General features: G+C 39.1%; 1 protein-coding gene across 1 annotated transcript in view; it reads left to right on the top strand.

Annotated features, from left to right (window-relative positions):
• The window catches only part of gimap4 (GTPase IMAP family member 4), a 35,055-nt gene extending 18,541 nt beyond the window's left edge, over positions 1 to 16,514 (top strand). The window contains exons 2-3 of the mRNA XM_076291104.1: positions 8,309 to 9,091; positions 15,347 to 16,514. Of these exons, the coding sequence (XP_076147219.1) occupies positions 8,309 to 9,091; positions 15,347 to 15,372 (809 nt within the window). The 3' untranslated portion in view covers positions 15,373 to 16,514. The remainder of the gene's footprint in view (positions 1 to 8,308; positions 9,092 to 15,346) is intronic.
• The last annotated feature ends 577 nt before the right edge of the window (positions 16,515 to 17,091 follow it).

Raw genomic sequence — 17,091 nt, 5'->3', positions numbered from 1 at the left:
TTCACTTGAGACATCTGCCGGTTGTTTGGGTTGTTGCAGCGCCGTTGCAGCATTACTGGAAAAATACAAATTATAGTCGCGTGATACCGTGTGATCCCTGAGCCTCATTAACCGGTTAAAGTCGGCCACCGAAAATTCTATAACTGCCATTTATGATACCCGTGTCCTGGTTAGGCTCCCGTCACACAATGTTAGTTCGTGCCCTTTGTATTATACATTTTCCCCAATCATTGTCCACTACTTGTGGAGGAATAAGGCTTTTGTTTTGGGGAGAAAAATTCCCTGCGCACCCACGCACAGGCACATTACGCACAACGTCGACCTTCCATGCAACCCGGCACCGAGCTCGGGCTATAAAAAGCTCACGTTATAAAGAGCTCACGTTTGTGCTCAAGTCACAAACAGAGAACGCTACATTTGGTGGTGTTACAGGAAAGTATATTAACCAACGTCTTTGTAAAAAACGTACCGATTGCCAACAGCCTCTGTAGCGTGCTGCACAAAATCCTTTGCAATAAGTTCCTGTCGTCATGCCATTTAAGTACAGATGAATAATAAAACACAACAAGTAGGCATATGCTAAGTTAGTCTTTCGTGTCTTCGTTTTCCATTACATTGTTACAATTATCATCATGCCATAGTCAACACGCAGCCACTAACAAGCAGTAAACGTATAATAATAAAAGTTTTTAGGCCTATATGTTCTAACTGTTTACATAACGGGTAACATGCTTCACATAAGCCTTATTTAGGTTAATAGTGGCGATTTTTTTTTTTAGCTGCGCAGACAGGACCTGTCATGTAAGGCGTACAAATAGTCACTATAGTAACCGGTATAAACTGTTTTCGGAATGGCTACGTGAGCTCTGCTGCGGCAGAGACATGGCTCTGTGCTGTGGTTGCGCTTAATAAATTCCGCCGTGGGACGGCTCATGCTCACATTTATCATTTTTAGATATTGAGTGATCATATCGCCCCATACAATACAACACCAATAACACGTGTGTGCGCAGTGTAATAACAGACGCTGGCTGGCATTCGGGAGCTTTAAAAATAGTGTTTTTTTTTTGTTTTTGTTTTTTAACCGGCGGCAGACAATTTTAACCAGTCAACGTTGATTCGGTCAACCACCGGTTAAACGGCTACCGGTTAACATCCCTAATGTGCACATTTATTTATTTGAGTGTTTGTCATGATTGTGTTGACATTTCTTTTCCCTGATTTGCTTTGATTGATAACTGAGGTGATTAAAAAAGGAAGGTTAAAATAAGTTTATAAGTTTAAAATAAGTGCGCTTTCAGATATAACCTCCGGAGTATATGCGGAGGTTTGTCAAACGGAGGTCCTACCCTTTGGATGATTCAGATATGATGTTAACCTGCGGACCTTATACTGACCTTATACGGTATGTGTGAACGACATACACACACATTACAGAATCTCCGTGTGGTTGTCGAGTGAGGGGTAGGGGCTTGTAAAGTTCACAAGATGCGAGATATGACGCAGAATATGTGGCCGCTGCCTGTCACAGCTGCTTTTTGTTTACAAAGTGTAGCCTATGCATTATGTAGGCTAAAGAAGAGAAATCTATTGTCCGTAGGCTAATACTTGAAGTAGGCTAGTCACGTAAGTGCCCACTTGAAATTGACCTACAGTATTTGTATGTGTGCTTCGAATAAACACATTTATCTGTTTTCAACATTATGTACCAGAATTACTTGGCTATAGAACCCCAAATCTGGTTTGCGTTGGTGAGAGAGCATGCACAAACTTTATGGTAGGCTACCAGCCAATTCAGTAGGCTAACTCAAGACTTCAAGGCCATCATACAACGTTTTTAAGCAACAAACAAAATAACATTACAGTGAAGTTTCATGGTTTATTTTTTCCAAAAGCATCCTCTCCCCATGTGTCTATTGCATTTACGTAAGGAGCTTGGAACAAAGTTGCGTTTTCTTCGTTTTCATTTTCTCTAGCCATATTTATGCTCATCAAATATCAGCGAGCTCAGCTGTGAGGTCATGAGAAGGCTATCAATGAACAGAAAACAGTGTTGGCTAACAATTTATTAAATACTCCTGTTATTGTCGTCAACGACGTCGCTGTAGGCTACTGCCTTTTCAGTGCCTTCTGCTTATGATTCAGTCTTTTGAATTCGTTTGGCCTTGCCATGCAGTTGTAGGCTACAACGTGCCGTTCCCTTCATGTGTTCTATCAAAATGTTATATGCCCTCATGGACAGTAGCTCCGTGATGTCTGCATCTTTCCAGGTCAGAGATTTTCTGGACAGCACTATGCCACTCCATCATAACACTGGCATTTAAGTCAGATCTAACCACATGGATGCACGAAAGAAACGTCACCAACACGCCCTCTCACTAGGTGTGAATTTTAACCGCATGTTCTACGCCTCGTTCAGACACAGCACATTTACATAATGTCCAGAGGAAATACTAGGGGGGGAGTAGTAGAACAACTGGCTAAATTCGGACTTCCATATGACCGGTTATGTCGTTCAGATATACGGCCCCACCGTTTAACATCGGCAGAACCTCCGGTCTTACACGTATGTCTAAAATCGCTTACTTATATCGTGATAAAGTTTTCAGCCATATCGCCCAACCTTATTACACAGTTACTTTCACTATCGACTGAAAATAGGTTACCATCGAAAACAGAGCTTGAAAAAAGCAACACTGGTGACTTCTGGTGGATTTTGTCAAAAGAAATTGACCGCTTGAGAGTTACAACTAGAAATTGTAATTCCGAGGAATTACCAGTGCATGAAAATGCAAGTCATAGTTGATGACAACTGACAGTTGGAATGGCTGAACAGTTAACTAGTTGAGTAGTTTACATAGTTAAATTATTTAATAGTGAATTATTGTATTGAGGACTTTTATTTTGAAACAGAACGAGCAGAGGAAACAGTTGGCGGGAGTCATAGTTGATGGCAACTGATAGTTGGCTGAACAGTTAAATAGTTGGATAGTTTAATAGTGAATTATTGACCGTTCGCAAAAGCCACGCCACCTAGTTATTGTTACTAGGCCCGCCAAACCGGAGTTGACTAGAACTTCAGTGGTAGCTGTTAAGTTAAGCTGTTAAGTTACAGCACAAGAAGCTCTTTTAGAGAGCCATGGACCTGATTTCATTTACAATCCTTCGAAAGACTTCAGTATGACATGGAGACACATACAAAAATTAATATCTAGCTTTGTTGCATGTATGTTACAAGGACACTGGGCCATGTCATGTAAGGAACATGGTGCTGCCAACAAACGGAAACATAGCCTACATTGCAGAGCCACTTCATCTTTATTAATATGGTGAATAAATGTTACACTACTGTGCACAGCCCCATGCTTCTCTGACGTGATGAAGCTAGCACGTTAGCAGCGGTTAGCTAACTATGCTAACATTAGTTATCTACAAGTCTCCTCCAAGTGACAACCATATTATACACAATGCTGAAAACAATTAACATCCTTATTTATTACATTGAGTTGACTGTTTCTCTCTGTTTCATTATGGTTTGCGCGACACTATTTCAGACGGGACCCTTTTCAATATTGCACTGAACACGCATGGTGCGACTGCGACATGGTCAGGGTAAACAGTAGTGCTCTGGGGCTGATTGCACAAAACACCTTAAGTTTTTCCCCTTAAGTATGACCATTGTGCTTAGGTAGGGATTTATTTAAGGGTGTTGCACAGAATACCTTAATTGGTTTCCTTAGTTAAGGAAAAACGTTAAAGGATTTTAATAAGACTTAGGATAACAGAACAGTATATTTTCATGCACTGTAATTAATAGATGTGCATAGGTAGATAGTTTAATGGATGTTGATAGACAGATAGTTTAATGGATGAAGTGAAAGAATGAGGTTTTGTTTGGCATTATAATAATTTCACATGAATGTCTTTTAGTAATGTGTATTGCCTGTGTGTTGCAGTGTTGTAGTAGTCGAGTCCGAGACTCGAACTCGAGTCAGAGTCATTAGCTAAATTTAGAGACTCGTGACTTGACTTGGACTTAAGCACTGATGACTCGAACTTGGACTCGGACTCGTGCATTCGCACTCGCGATGACTCGTCGAGGACTCGACTTACAATATATGTAATATATCATAAGGCTATAATTGTAGTACGTCATTAGGCTATAATTTGCTATATGATTTTAATATCTAAATTATTCGTACTAATTTTAGTTCAAGGGAATGTTAGGCTACTGCTTCGTGTCGTAGGCTACACCGCTATTTCAATGTTGTAGGCTATTGCCAGGCAATATTAGTTCTCATACATGACATAACATTACCTAAGATTACACTCAGCCTAGGCTAAACAACACACTGCTGCTGGATAGCTGATCGTCATGACTTGGTGAACAGTGTTTTCCCTGACTGACGCGAGAAGCGAGGTTCCATTCATTCATTTTCATTCGGGGCGTGCCCTGCCGTGCTTCTGTCTGTTAATTTGCAGGAGGCTATTATCGGATGAAAGAAAAATAAAAAAATAAAAAATAAACGTTTTCCTGATCAAGATATAGCATACTTCTTAATTTTGGTGTCATAAAATATAGAAACATAACATTAAATTGCCTAGTAGAGTGTCCATGTAGTGTCAATGTAGGCCTAGGCCTACGTGTCTGCGCAAGTGAAACTGACAAACTGAACCTCTCCTGGGTAGGCCAGAAACAACTATATTTAAAACCACGAATGAACTGGATTACTGTTACTGTTCAAACGAGCGATTTGATAGCCTAATCCACTGCACGAAAAAAAAGGAAATAGCAACGTGTTCTAGGCTATTTCTAACAGGTGAATATCGTAGCAAATAGTATGGCTATGGCAGCTTAAAAAAACATTTATTTCACTCATCTCGCTGAAATGAACGTGGCCTGTTGCACAAATAAATTAATTAGGCAGATGATCTACATCTTCGTTAACCTAAAGCTAGTTTTCATCTCTGTTGACGTGAAATATGTCTCCATAGTGTCAGTGAAGTGATAACATAATTATGCAGTTGCCGGTAGCCAGTGTTCACGTCACGGGAGTCAAAAAGAAGCTACCAAGACGGGCCCTGCTCTGTTTCTGTCCCTCCCAAACTGCGCTAAAATTGTGTAGGCTATTTAACAGCCAGAATTTTAAAAAATGCCCTTTTATAGGCCTACTCCAACGTTCATCTAGCTCTTGTGAAGTATGAACTTCTACACTGCCTATACAATTGTCAGCAGTCAGTAACAGCATAATGTGACTTAATGGCCTGTGTGATTGGGATGTGGATTGCTCATGTATTATGAGTAGGCCTATAGGCTATGGTATAGCTATGGTATGGTATTCTCTCCGATATAATAAATACAACACATTGGGTTTGGCAAGAAATTTGGCAATACTACTTTCACATAAGTGATGGCACCCCTGCTTGGAGACAGAAGATTGTCCGTTTTGCTTTTAAGGATTTCATCTGCAATGGAAAAAAATGGCCTGTAGGCTATGCTTACTTTAGTGCTGGACTTGGACTCGACTTGATCAATAGGGACTCGACTCGGACTCGACGTGGATCAATAGTGACTCGACTCGGACTTGACTTGGATGAGTAGTGGACTCGACTCGGACTTGACTTGGAATTTTTTTTAATGACTTGGACTTGACTCTGACTTGAACACTGAGGACTCCAACCTGGACTCGGACTCGAGGCATAGTGACTTGACTACAACACTGGTAACGGTATGAAAATTTAACCTCACGGTTATAGTGACCAAAATGATCACGGTTTTCGGTATTATCACGGTATTTCTAAAAGTGTGTTCAATATGTTCAGAAAGCACTGATAGGCCTACACAAGCTGAAATAGTTTCAAAAAGTGTCCCGTTCACTTTTTTGTTCATGTTTAATTGGCTATGTGCTTATAGCTTAACTTACCCTACCATAACATGGAGTTTGCTATTTCTGTTATTTGGATGCAATGAGTGAGACCAAAGTAAGCGTTCAAAATAAAACTTTAGGCTACTGTATTCTCCTGATAACGTGAGTGGAATGGATTTAATGGGAATGTGAACATAAAAAGACGCAGAGTGGCTACATGATACAGTGCACATTTTGCATACGGTTAAACATATATATATTTATACATTATACATTATACATTGTACATACATTATACATTTATACATTAAACATACGGTTTCCACACCGCGGTAATCAACAGTGATAATCATGATGTTTGAAATGAAAACGGTAATTATTATCGTCAACATTTTTATCACGGTTTACCATTATACCGGTAATCGTTACAGCCCTAATTGTGTATTAATTGATCGATACATGGTTGAGACCTGCGGTTAAAATGGACGCTGCATAGCTGTACACACCGCTACTGACTTGAGCTTCAAAATGACAGGAAGTCATTTATTTTCAATGGAAGCCGGCTTCTCTCAGTGGCAAGAAGCTGCAAATCTGTTGGCGTTGCATTTTGGGCACGTTGAGCGACCAGAGCGTCAAGCGGAAAGTTGAAACTTGGTCAACTTTATGGTAATGAACTAGATAGATAGATACTTTATTGATCCCCAAGGAGATACTATGACCCGGTTCAGCGACAAACAACAGGCAACCAATTAAAAATGAGGTACGTACATGGTTGAGAAAGCAAAACCTATTCAGTTCCTACCATAGACAGTATGGTTCCTAAAAAACATTTGTTCCATTTACTGTATTTTATAACGAGGATGAGCGTTCAAGTTATATTTTGCAGAAACGTAATAGGCTACTTGTTCTAGGTATGTGAGTGATACAGTACACAGGGTTCCCACGGGTCATGGAAATTCTGGAATATCATGGAATTTTGGAAAGTATTCCAGACATGGAAAGTCAGGGAATTTTATAATTTTGGGGGCAAACTCATGGAATATCAGTTTTTGTTGTAACAGTTTAACATTTACTTGCCAAAAATACATTAAATACAAATATTTCCACGGAGAACTGGTGTATATCTGGTTATTAGCTTTAGCCTAGTGCTTGCTTGAGCCCAACTTTGTTTATTCAATGCCCATTTATTCATCTCCTGCTCTATAAAAGTAAAAGATTCTTGAACGCTGGCTGTTCTGAAGTCATTGGTCGGTATATTGCACCATTCATTATATGGTAAGTCATGGAAATTCATTTTTTTGTCAGGGAAAAGTCATGGAATTTTACATTTGACTTGGAGTGGGAACCCTGGATATAAGCTTAGACAATAGATAAAATAAACATGGTGTCCAAAATGTTTTTTTTTAATAGTCTGAAAAACATTACATGATTTAAGTTAGGGCTAGTGGCAATAGTAGCGATATAGAGGCTATACTTTCCGAGGTAGTTGCCAGATGCCGTCAATGACAATCATTCACAATTGAAGCAAGCCCAATTTTACATTTTTATCGCTTCTTGATAAAGTAATGTTTATGGTAAATGGACTGCATACAGTCCCTGACAAAAGTCTTGTCACCCTCACACCCCTTTTAGAAATTTTGTTTTTTAAGAAAAATACACACTTTGAGTTTTTTTGAGAAAACAAACCAGGACAATTTCAATAGCTCAACACAACTGAACCAACAATTGGTTTCCCAAAATTCAAAACAAAATATCACCAAAATGCTGCGGGAAGTGTAATACTGTCAAACTGACACGGTCAAAAGTCTTCACAAACAACGGGGCTTTCAACGCGTTTTTTGCAGCTGAAGTCGGTGACTGTGTGTACAGTAGCTCAAACGGGAGATTCCTCTCTAGCGAGACGTCATGCCAAAAGACCTCAGAAGTAGGCTTAGTTAAGTGTGGACATCGTCCCTGTCTTTATTTCTTGTTTTGATTTGTTTGTTTCTTTTGTCATTATTGTTTTTGTTTAGTAAACCTGGCTGCCGGTAGCCTAGGAAAATTAATAAAAGAAAAGCATTTTGAATTCAGCTAGCATTTGTCCCATCCTTCAGTTCTGACCAACCACCCGCTCGGGTGCACTTCTTTACAGGGTGTGCTTTTTAAAGTGTTTTCAGGCTATGTTTTCGATTGTAACCCCTTGTCAGTCAATAGTAAAGGTAAATGACTAAGTCTAAGACTTTGTTTTGAGTTCCAATACTAGGCAAGTGCAGATACATGTAGGCTATTCTTACGTTTTAGCAAAGCAAGCTTTAGTAGAAACCTGTTGCATGCAGTCTCGCATGCAAGCAGATTCCTTCTGCAGAGATATGATCACTCATCTTTTTTAAGAGAATAAAATTAAATTCCCTTTTATGAAACTAAGTATGTAATGTAACTAAAGTGTATATATTTTTCCTCAGGTGATGGCGTTCCAAATTCAGGGGAAGACGAGCAATCCACACTAGCTGTTGGTGATGAGAAACATTTGTCTGAGCTCCGCTTGGTACTGCTAGGTTGGAGGTGGCCAGGCAAAAGTTTAACTGGTAATACAATCCTTGGTCATGAGGAATTCCGCTTAGAACGTGCTGCTGAATTCTGTGTAAAACGTGAAGCAAATGTGTGTGGTCGTCAGGTGATAGTGGTGGATACCCCAGGCTGGTTCTCCACTCAAACTACCCCTGCGGTATATCAGCAGGAAATGGTGCGAGGAATCACCATGTGTCCACCAGGACCTCATGCTTTCTTGCTGGTCATTCCTGTGGGAATGTTTACAGAGGTCGATCGTACTTGTATTGAAGAGAATCTGGCTCTGCTTGGAGATCACGTGTGGAGGCACACATTGGTGGTTTTTACGTGGGCTGAAGTCTTGCGGGACAAACCAATTGAGAGATACATAAGAAGGGAAGGCCCTGACCTCCAGTGGGTGGTGGACAAATGTAACAAGAGGTACCATGTCATCAATAACTACATTTTCGGAGAACACCCTCAACTTCCTGGTCTTATCAAGAAAATTGAGAATATGGTGGCTGAGGAAGGTGGACACTACAAACCAGACACTGAGGAAAAAATGCAGCAAAACCAACATCAATCCAAAAATGAAAATGACTATCAAAACCAAAGTTCTAGCAAAGACTTGGGTGCGAGACCAAAAAGGAACTGCTCTTTTGGGTCACATAGAAGCATGGATGTAGAAACAGCACAGAGTAAGTGTTAAACAAATCTGTTTTTAATCAATTTTACATCTAGGGGTTTCCTTCTGCCCCGAGCTTTTCAATTACAACACGAGTGAATTGATTGAGGACTTATTCACACTGAAACTTATGGTGGAAGTAGCTCTCGCTTAAACACAAACTACATTATAAATGACCACTGAACAGATAGCATAAAGAGAGAACATGGTGAAGAAATAGGATACAGTACTGTAGATACGGCAGATTCTGTACCAAATTTGGGGTCCCTGTATTCCCACCATATCCAGAATTGTGCAGTTAACTTAAGCAGTTAGTTGCCATTGTGAATAATCTGTGGGGGTACTTGCACATCTTGGTATACAGTACATGGTTCTTCGGATTGGTGGCACAGTGCCTTTACTGCCTTACTCCTCTAAACCTTCTCGCTATTGGACATTTCTTCACATGATGATGATGATTGTTGTTATAACTACTACTATTACTTCTACTGCTGTTTACTACTAGCCTACTAGTGTTATATTGATGGATAAAGATAAAATAATTACAATATATTTTATATTAGATAATTACATAAATTAGACCAAAAATGTCAATATAGATCTATTTACAATTACACATATAATGTAATCCTGTTTAATGATGTATAAAACATGAAGGCTTTAACCCTTTGAAGACTGAGCCAAAGACTGAGCCATTTCTTCACACTCTATGCCCTTGTTGCACAAAAAGGCTTATTGTGTGGTTATGCTACATGGCAGAGATACAATATACACCTTCATTGTAATCAGGTGAATTTTCAGCCCTTTGAAATGGTTTAAAATATAATTAATACGTTTGAGGAGAACCCACAATCTTTTTAAAAACATCTTCAAAATTCAACCCCAAAAACACAAAAATATCAGTTTGTGAAGATGAATCTCATTTTCCCCTGAATTTCTGTTGTAAATAGAGAAAAATCTAGAGTGTATAAGATTCACAATTTTGTCTTCTACTCAGTGAAAAAAGCAATCAGTGTGTCACCTTTTGTTCAAAAGTTATGATACATTTATTAACCCTTTGCAGACTGCACAAACATTCCTTTTTTCATATTAGATGCCCTTGTGACACAAAAAGACTTACTGTGTGGCCATGCTACATGGCAGAGATAAAAAAAAAATACAGTACCCACCATTATAATCAGGAGAACTAGCCCTTTAACTCTTTAACCGCCAAAGTCTCTAAATTGTGACAAGCGTCATTACTGAATAAAACAGACGATAGACCCGAGTACAGTGTAAAATCTCATCTCAAATCTCTTACTAGATGGGAGACATCCAGAGCTTCGATTCTAGCCTGATATCAAAGTGCAGAGGAAGTAGTACAATCAAACGTGACAATACTGGAGAGTATGCATTTGTTTGTATTGATACGGAAGTGGTTCTGGCCATCGTTTTTGCAAATACACCAAATGGTGAATAAAACGTTCACTTGTGATAAAGACTTGGATCTGTTATTCACCTATTTCGATTCTGAAGGAGAATATCTGTCTATTGCAGATGACTTCGATCATCTATTATGGTCACAGTTAGGGCTGGGACAACGCGTCGACGTAATCGATGACGTCGATGCAAAAAATAAGTCGACGCAAAATATGTGCGTCGATTCGTCAAGTGTGCTGCTTAATATTTCAAATTTTACACCTTCAGTGTTTTCCATACGTTGACGTTGTGGCTGGGCGCCACAAATCAAAACCGGCCAGCACACATTGATGTTCTATGTTGTACTATTTAAATTAAAGATAAGATAAAATAATTTCATTGAGCTTCACTTTTTACTCACGCAGCCTTTCCTCGCCCCGCCCGCTCTCTCTCGTAACGAGCCCGCTGCTCCTCTGCGCTCCGCCCCACATTGAGCCCAGCCCCGATCTGCAAGCTGCAGCCAGGGGTACTTGTCTGCATGTGCATTTAACCAGAGGCCGTTTACGAGACATTCTCTGATTGGGCTAAATTGCTATTAAATCCGCTTAGCATCGTGACCATGCTGCGCAAATTTGTTCAAAACTGCTGCATTAAAGTTAAAGTAAACTCTGCCAAGGTCTTATCACAACATAGTACATTGAGGAGACTAAACTAAGTTAAGTTACAGTATGCAATCAATCGGTATCCCAAAACGTTAGAATACTGTTTGGATGTCAAGTTTGCATGCTTACTTACAGCTGCTTGTATTTTGTTACTCAGGGCTCATTTTATAATTGACTCTGAATGTTTGCAAAATCCCGATGTAAATGGAAAGGTGCTTGTCCCAAAGAAAAATTACGAACCGTTATTTGAACTAACTACATAATGAATTGCATCCACACATCAGCAGCTTTTAAACTGTGTTATGTTAATTGCAAGGATTCCCTCACGAACGTCTTAAAATGACTCAATTAGACATACACTAGCCTACTGAACTTTATTGAATGCTACCTCTGACTAAGAATGCATTACTTTGCACTTGTATAGTCTTTTATTTTGGAATCTTAAGAGCAATAAACAAACATTGCAATGTTAAAGAATTCATGTTTAATTAATTCAGATATGTAAATAAACATGTATAAGTTGATATTAGTCAATTAATGAGGAGATAATTGAAAATCGAATCGAATCGGACTGAAAAAATGAATCGTTAGATTAATCGATGCATCGAAAAAAGAATCGCTAGATTAATCGTTTAAAAAATAATCGTTTATCCCAGCCCTAGTCACAGTGTGTCTGAATGGAGGTGTGTCTTTGTATGCTTAGTGGACACTGTCGGGCAAATGCAATGTTAATTTCGACCCTTTGTCCAACATAGCTGGAGGTGGCAGTGGTAAACGTGATGCCTGGTGTGGTTTTGTAGTCGGACCCAAGCGCAGACCAATAACAGTTGCAATTGTCTTTATTGTTGTATAAAAGTTCACAACAAGGCAGCAGAGGTTATGGCAGGCAAACTATCCAGAGGGCAGGCAATACTCAGGGTCAGGAAACCTGTAATCCAACAATAGTCCAACCTGTAATCCAACAATAGTCCAAACAGAGCCGGCAGGCAATTAATCCAAATGTCCCACATAGGGCTGGGACAACGCATCGACGTAATCAATGACGTCGACGCAAAACATATGTCGACGCAAAATATGCGCGTCGATTCGTCAAGCATAACTTGTGCAGCTAAATATTTTTATCTGGTGGTGGTGGAGTTGACCGGTATTCTGAGGCGTCAGACGTTATCAATTTATCATCCATCGCGTCTGGCCGGACAACGGAAACCCTGGTCAGCAGCCTTTTAACTGTGTTAATGTTACAATTGCAAGGATTCCCTCACGAACGTCTTAAAGTGACAGGCACTCAATTAGACCTATACACTACTGAACTTTATTGAATGCTACCTCTGACTAAGAATGCATTACTTTGCACTTGTATAGTCTTTTATTTTTTAATTTTAAGAGCAATAGGAAATGTATTGCAATGTTAAGGAATTTATGTTTTTTCATTCAGATATGTAAATCAACATGTATAAGTTGCTATTAGTCAATTAATGGGGAGATAATCTAATCGAATCGGACTGAAAAAATGAATCGTTAGATTAATCGATGCATCGAAAAAATAATCGCTAGATTAATCATTTAAAAAATAATCGTTTATCCCAGCCCTAGTCCCACAATAAGATTCACAAACCACAACCCACAGAAACAACTGTGACAAACTGACAAACTGAACTGGAAAGGGCAGGATATAAATGTATGTATGAATGTAAAGCAGTCCCCTGTACAGTTAGCCGTTCCAGAATAATCCAGTTTTGAATTTGCAGCAAATTTCGACATGCATGGATGTCTCCAAATGTGGGCTTTAAGTTTTACAATGTGTTTAAATTGTTCTACATGATTTCATAATGGGCCAAATACAAAATAAATGTTACAAATATCGCCTAGATATCGGTAAATATTAAAATCAGAGGACAGCTGACTAAGAGTTTGTGAAAGTAGCCTTAATGATCACAAAATGCTAAGCATGCATCTAGGCTATTTGAGTTTCTTAAAGCTGAGCAGTGCTTAAATTGTATCAATCAAAACAGGCCAAATATAAAACAAATGTTAAATATAGCCTAGATATCTGTAAATATTAGATGATCAGATGTTTACAGTTCTATGTAATATGTCATGTTTCATGTTTTTGTAATATTTCATACAGTGATGCAGGTCTACTGCTGTGAATAGGCTAAACACGACTTTGATCATTTTTATAGCCTACTACTGTATAGTTAACTTTGGCCTTGGTGCCCTGATATGTGGCCTTTGTGCCCCCCACCAAATATGCCCAACTGAATGCCAAGTGGCCTTGCCCCTAAAATGGTGAAATTCCAAGCCTGGGTCAGGGATAAAGTCCTACTGAAAATGTGAAAAGCATTCAGTATGAACAAAAGTTTATGAAGGGGATAAATTTACTCATCTAATTTGCATTATGACGTCACTGGATGGCAACCACTTCAAATTATGCACCTTTCAGTATTAACGTTTTTCATGTGACGTATTCTAGGTTCTATAGCTTTGTTTACATCCACCTGGTAGGTAAGGGACAAGTTGAACCCATTGAACATCGTTGTCTGCAGCTGCCTCTCAGTAGGCGACATCTCTGTATTTCAGCAATGTCAACATTTCAGGCATCAATAAAGGTGATGATGAAACGTTATCCCATTGTTCAATATTTGATAGCCTGTCACAGGAACGTTATTTCGCTAAAATCGCCCTGATTTGGTTCATTGATCTGTATCGATAACGTTATGGGAGAACCTACATGTAGCCTATGGTAACATGGAAAACTTTTTTTCCCTGTTCAAAACTCGGTTTACACGAAGACGATAGACTTTCTTAGAAGCTGTGAAATTTGGCCAGAAAGGAACATGTCTTCCCTCTGAAAGTTGACACAAAAACAAACAATATTTGACCATTTAACTTGAACTGAACAGAGACAGGTTTTGGTAGGCATGTAGACTCTAAACGGTAGCCGGCAGTGGGCATCGCTTTCAAATGGCCACTTCAGTCGCGCATTACGAGGCGTGAAGCTGCGTGAAGCTTTAGTACCACTTTCAGCCACTGTGCGTCGCTCTGCCACTGTACATCGCTCTGCCTGCCGCCCCTTTTGAAAAAGCTCGATTTACCTCGATTTAGGCTACTTGGGTATGGCTTAAGGCTTGACTACACGGTGGTAACGGAAATCGAAATTTGCTGTCTACATTATTGTCAGTGTTGGGTTAACGCAACTACGCAAATCAAAACAGTGGTGTGATAATTGAGCCAGTAGAGAAATAACTGTTCAGAATTAATCTGTAGCCATGGGTATCTCGTTGCTAGGTACATAAAAGGTCTATGCTTGTGTTGCGCTTTGAAAGTTGAACTAAGTTTAACGCTCATTGTTTGACAGTAGTGTAACGCTGCCACTCCAACTGTTACTCTGCAGAACCATAGAACAGTAGGATATCTGCCACTTGTCAATAAAAATTGTAAGTAAAATTGATTTTTATAGCACATTTATACACAGCTTACGCTGACCAAAGTGCTGTTTTCAAAACAGAAAGAAAAATACAATAAAATAAAAGTAAATAAAAATAGACATACATACATCTACACATTAAATAAGGAACAGCAAGAGACAGAAAAGAAGCATAGCACGTCAGAGGGCAGAGAAGGCAAGTGAGAACAGGTGGGTTTTGAGCCTGGATTTAAAAGCAGTGATTGAGGGGGCAGCCCTTTACATCTAGTGGCAGCTGATTCCACAAGTGTGGAGCAGCAACTGCGAAGGCTCTGTCGACTTTTTGCCTTAGCCGAGAGCAGGGGATGTGGAGAAGGTCTTTGTTGCCAGATCTAAGAGACCTGGGGGCTGAAAGGGGGTGTATGAGGTTTAGAGATGTAAATTTGGGCCAGACCATTAAATGCTTTAAAAACCATTTGCAGAATCTTACATTGGATCCTGAAATGGACTGGGTGCCAGTGAAGGGAGGCTAAGAGTGGGGTAATATGCTCCAGTTTTTTGCTACCAGTTAGCAGTCTTGCCACTGCGTTCTGACTGTCAGAAGGCTTAACAATAGTGATTGGGAGAGACCTAGGTAAAGGAATTGCAGTAATCAAGCTATGATGTGACATGACTGACTTGTTCACAGAAAGGGTTTAAGCTTGGTGATGGTTCTCAACTGATGAAAGTTTATATTATAGATTGTGGACAAAAAAAGTCTATGTAATAGCTTAATATTCATGTAGTGTGTTTCTATTTACAGGCATCTCCAGTCAGCCTAATGAATGACAGACCAAGCATGAGAAGTTGAAGAACAAAGGAGTAAAAGCTTTTGAATCATCACAACTGTCATACCTAACGTTCTCTAAAACCTTTCGGATGATTTCATCACTAAGATACACGCGCACACACTATACTGTACGACTTGTATTTATATTCCATTAATGCATTTTGGAAGTAGGGATTTTTATTGATGTTTATGATGTGAAATATTGGCAAAGGAAATCAAACACTTGTTCTTGTGAACTTATTGTATGATTTATTGTATATACTTAGAAAATGCTTAATTTTTTGTTCATCAGAGAACACATTTTTAGCATTACAGCTAGACTGCTTTCTAACTAAATGTTTTGCATAATTTAGAACAATGCTTCAGGTCTCTGTCTAGTTGTATATTGTAGTAACATTTGCTCCAGTTATGTGCTGCACAGGTATGGTATTGGAGTTAAGGTAACATTGGATTATCCGGTTGATATGTCTAACTTCACAATTTATTTCCAGGTCCTACTGGTCTTTTGTACAGATTAGTTTACTAGTGCAGCCAGCCTGTTTTCACAACCTTTTCACCATCACCTCCTTTTAGTGAAGGTAAAAAAAAAGAAATCTTAATTCTAACAGAGTAATTAGTCTGTGCAACCAGATGATATAATCAAGGGTGAATACTGTATTTTCCGGACTATAAGTCACACTTTTTTTCATAGTTTGACTGGTCCTGCAACTTATAGTCAGGTGCGACTTATATATCAAGATATATATAATTTAACATGTTTTGAAATATTAATTCATACTGACTGACATGAACCCTACATGAAACATTACCATCTACAGCTGCAAGAGGGCTCTCTAGGGTTGTGGAATGAGATCAGGTGCTTGGTGAACTTGGTTTCACCCCGGGAAAATGTATTAAATATTGTTGTGTAAATGCACAAGTTCTGTGCACTTTCAGTCAGAGATTAGGGCTTGCACTATGCCTAAAACACGCTTGCATACTGTAAATCCTCAAATTATGGCTGAGATTCTATTTATAGCCAGGCCTCAGATTCGGACAAATTAAGGCCGGCCCCCAAATAGCTTACAAGCCAGGTTAATAAGGTTGTCTACATTGTTTAGATTTAAGTCAATGAAATAAAAGAGCTCTTCTTAATATTTTACATTGTTGGTTGGTTTAATACTGTTGCCAATGAAAAGTCATTGTTCTACACCATGGGTCTCCAATACGTCGCTCTCAAGCTACCAGTCGCTTGCCGCCCCCTTCTGAGTTTCTATTCATGTATCATATCATCATATCATATTTATTCATTTGTTCAGCACCCTGGAATTGTTCTTCATCTTTAATGAAGGCCATGTGATGCCTACAGGGTTAAATTATTACCACCATCACTGCATTTTTCCTTTTTTTCCTTTTAAAGGGAATGCATAGGGTGTGACATGAAATGTAAACACTATAAGCAATTTTAAGTTATAACTGTCTCCACTCTATTGTGTGCATGAGGGAACAATCCATGAGATATTATTCACTATGAAATATGATTCATTAGCGTTATTATAATATGTTTCATGTAACATGTTATTCTTTCTGTAATTAATTAATCAAAATTAAAGTGTTATTTTCACAGCCCTAATTTACGTAAAAAAAATATCTACAGTGGGTCCCAGTTAAGTTTGGACGGGTTCCTTCATGAATCACGCACCCCATTTTCTCAGCAGAAATGGCACAAACTGCAGTTG

The sequence above is a fragment of the Alosa pseudoharengus genome, unplaced genomic scaffold, assembly GCF_046254945.1.
Source record: "Alosa pseudoharengus isolate Yale_2024_CS ecotype anadromous, Long Island Sound unplaced genomic scaffold, YU_APseudo_1.1 YU_APseudo_1.1_scf_18, whole genome shotgun sequence".
NCBI classification, from domain to species: Eukaryota; Metazoa; Chordata; class Actinopteri; order Clupeiformes; family Clupeidae; genus Alosa; species Alosa pseudoharengus.
This window is presented reverse-complemented; position numbering and strand designations above follow the sequence as displayed.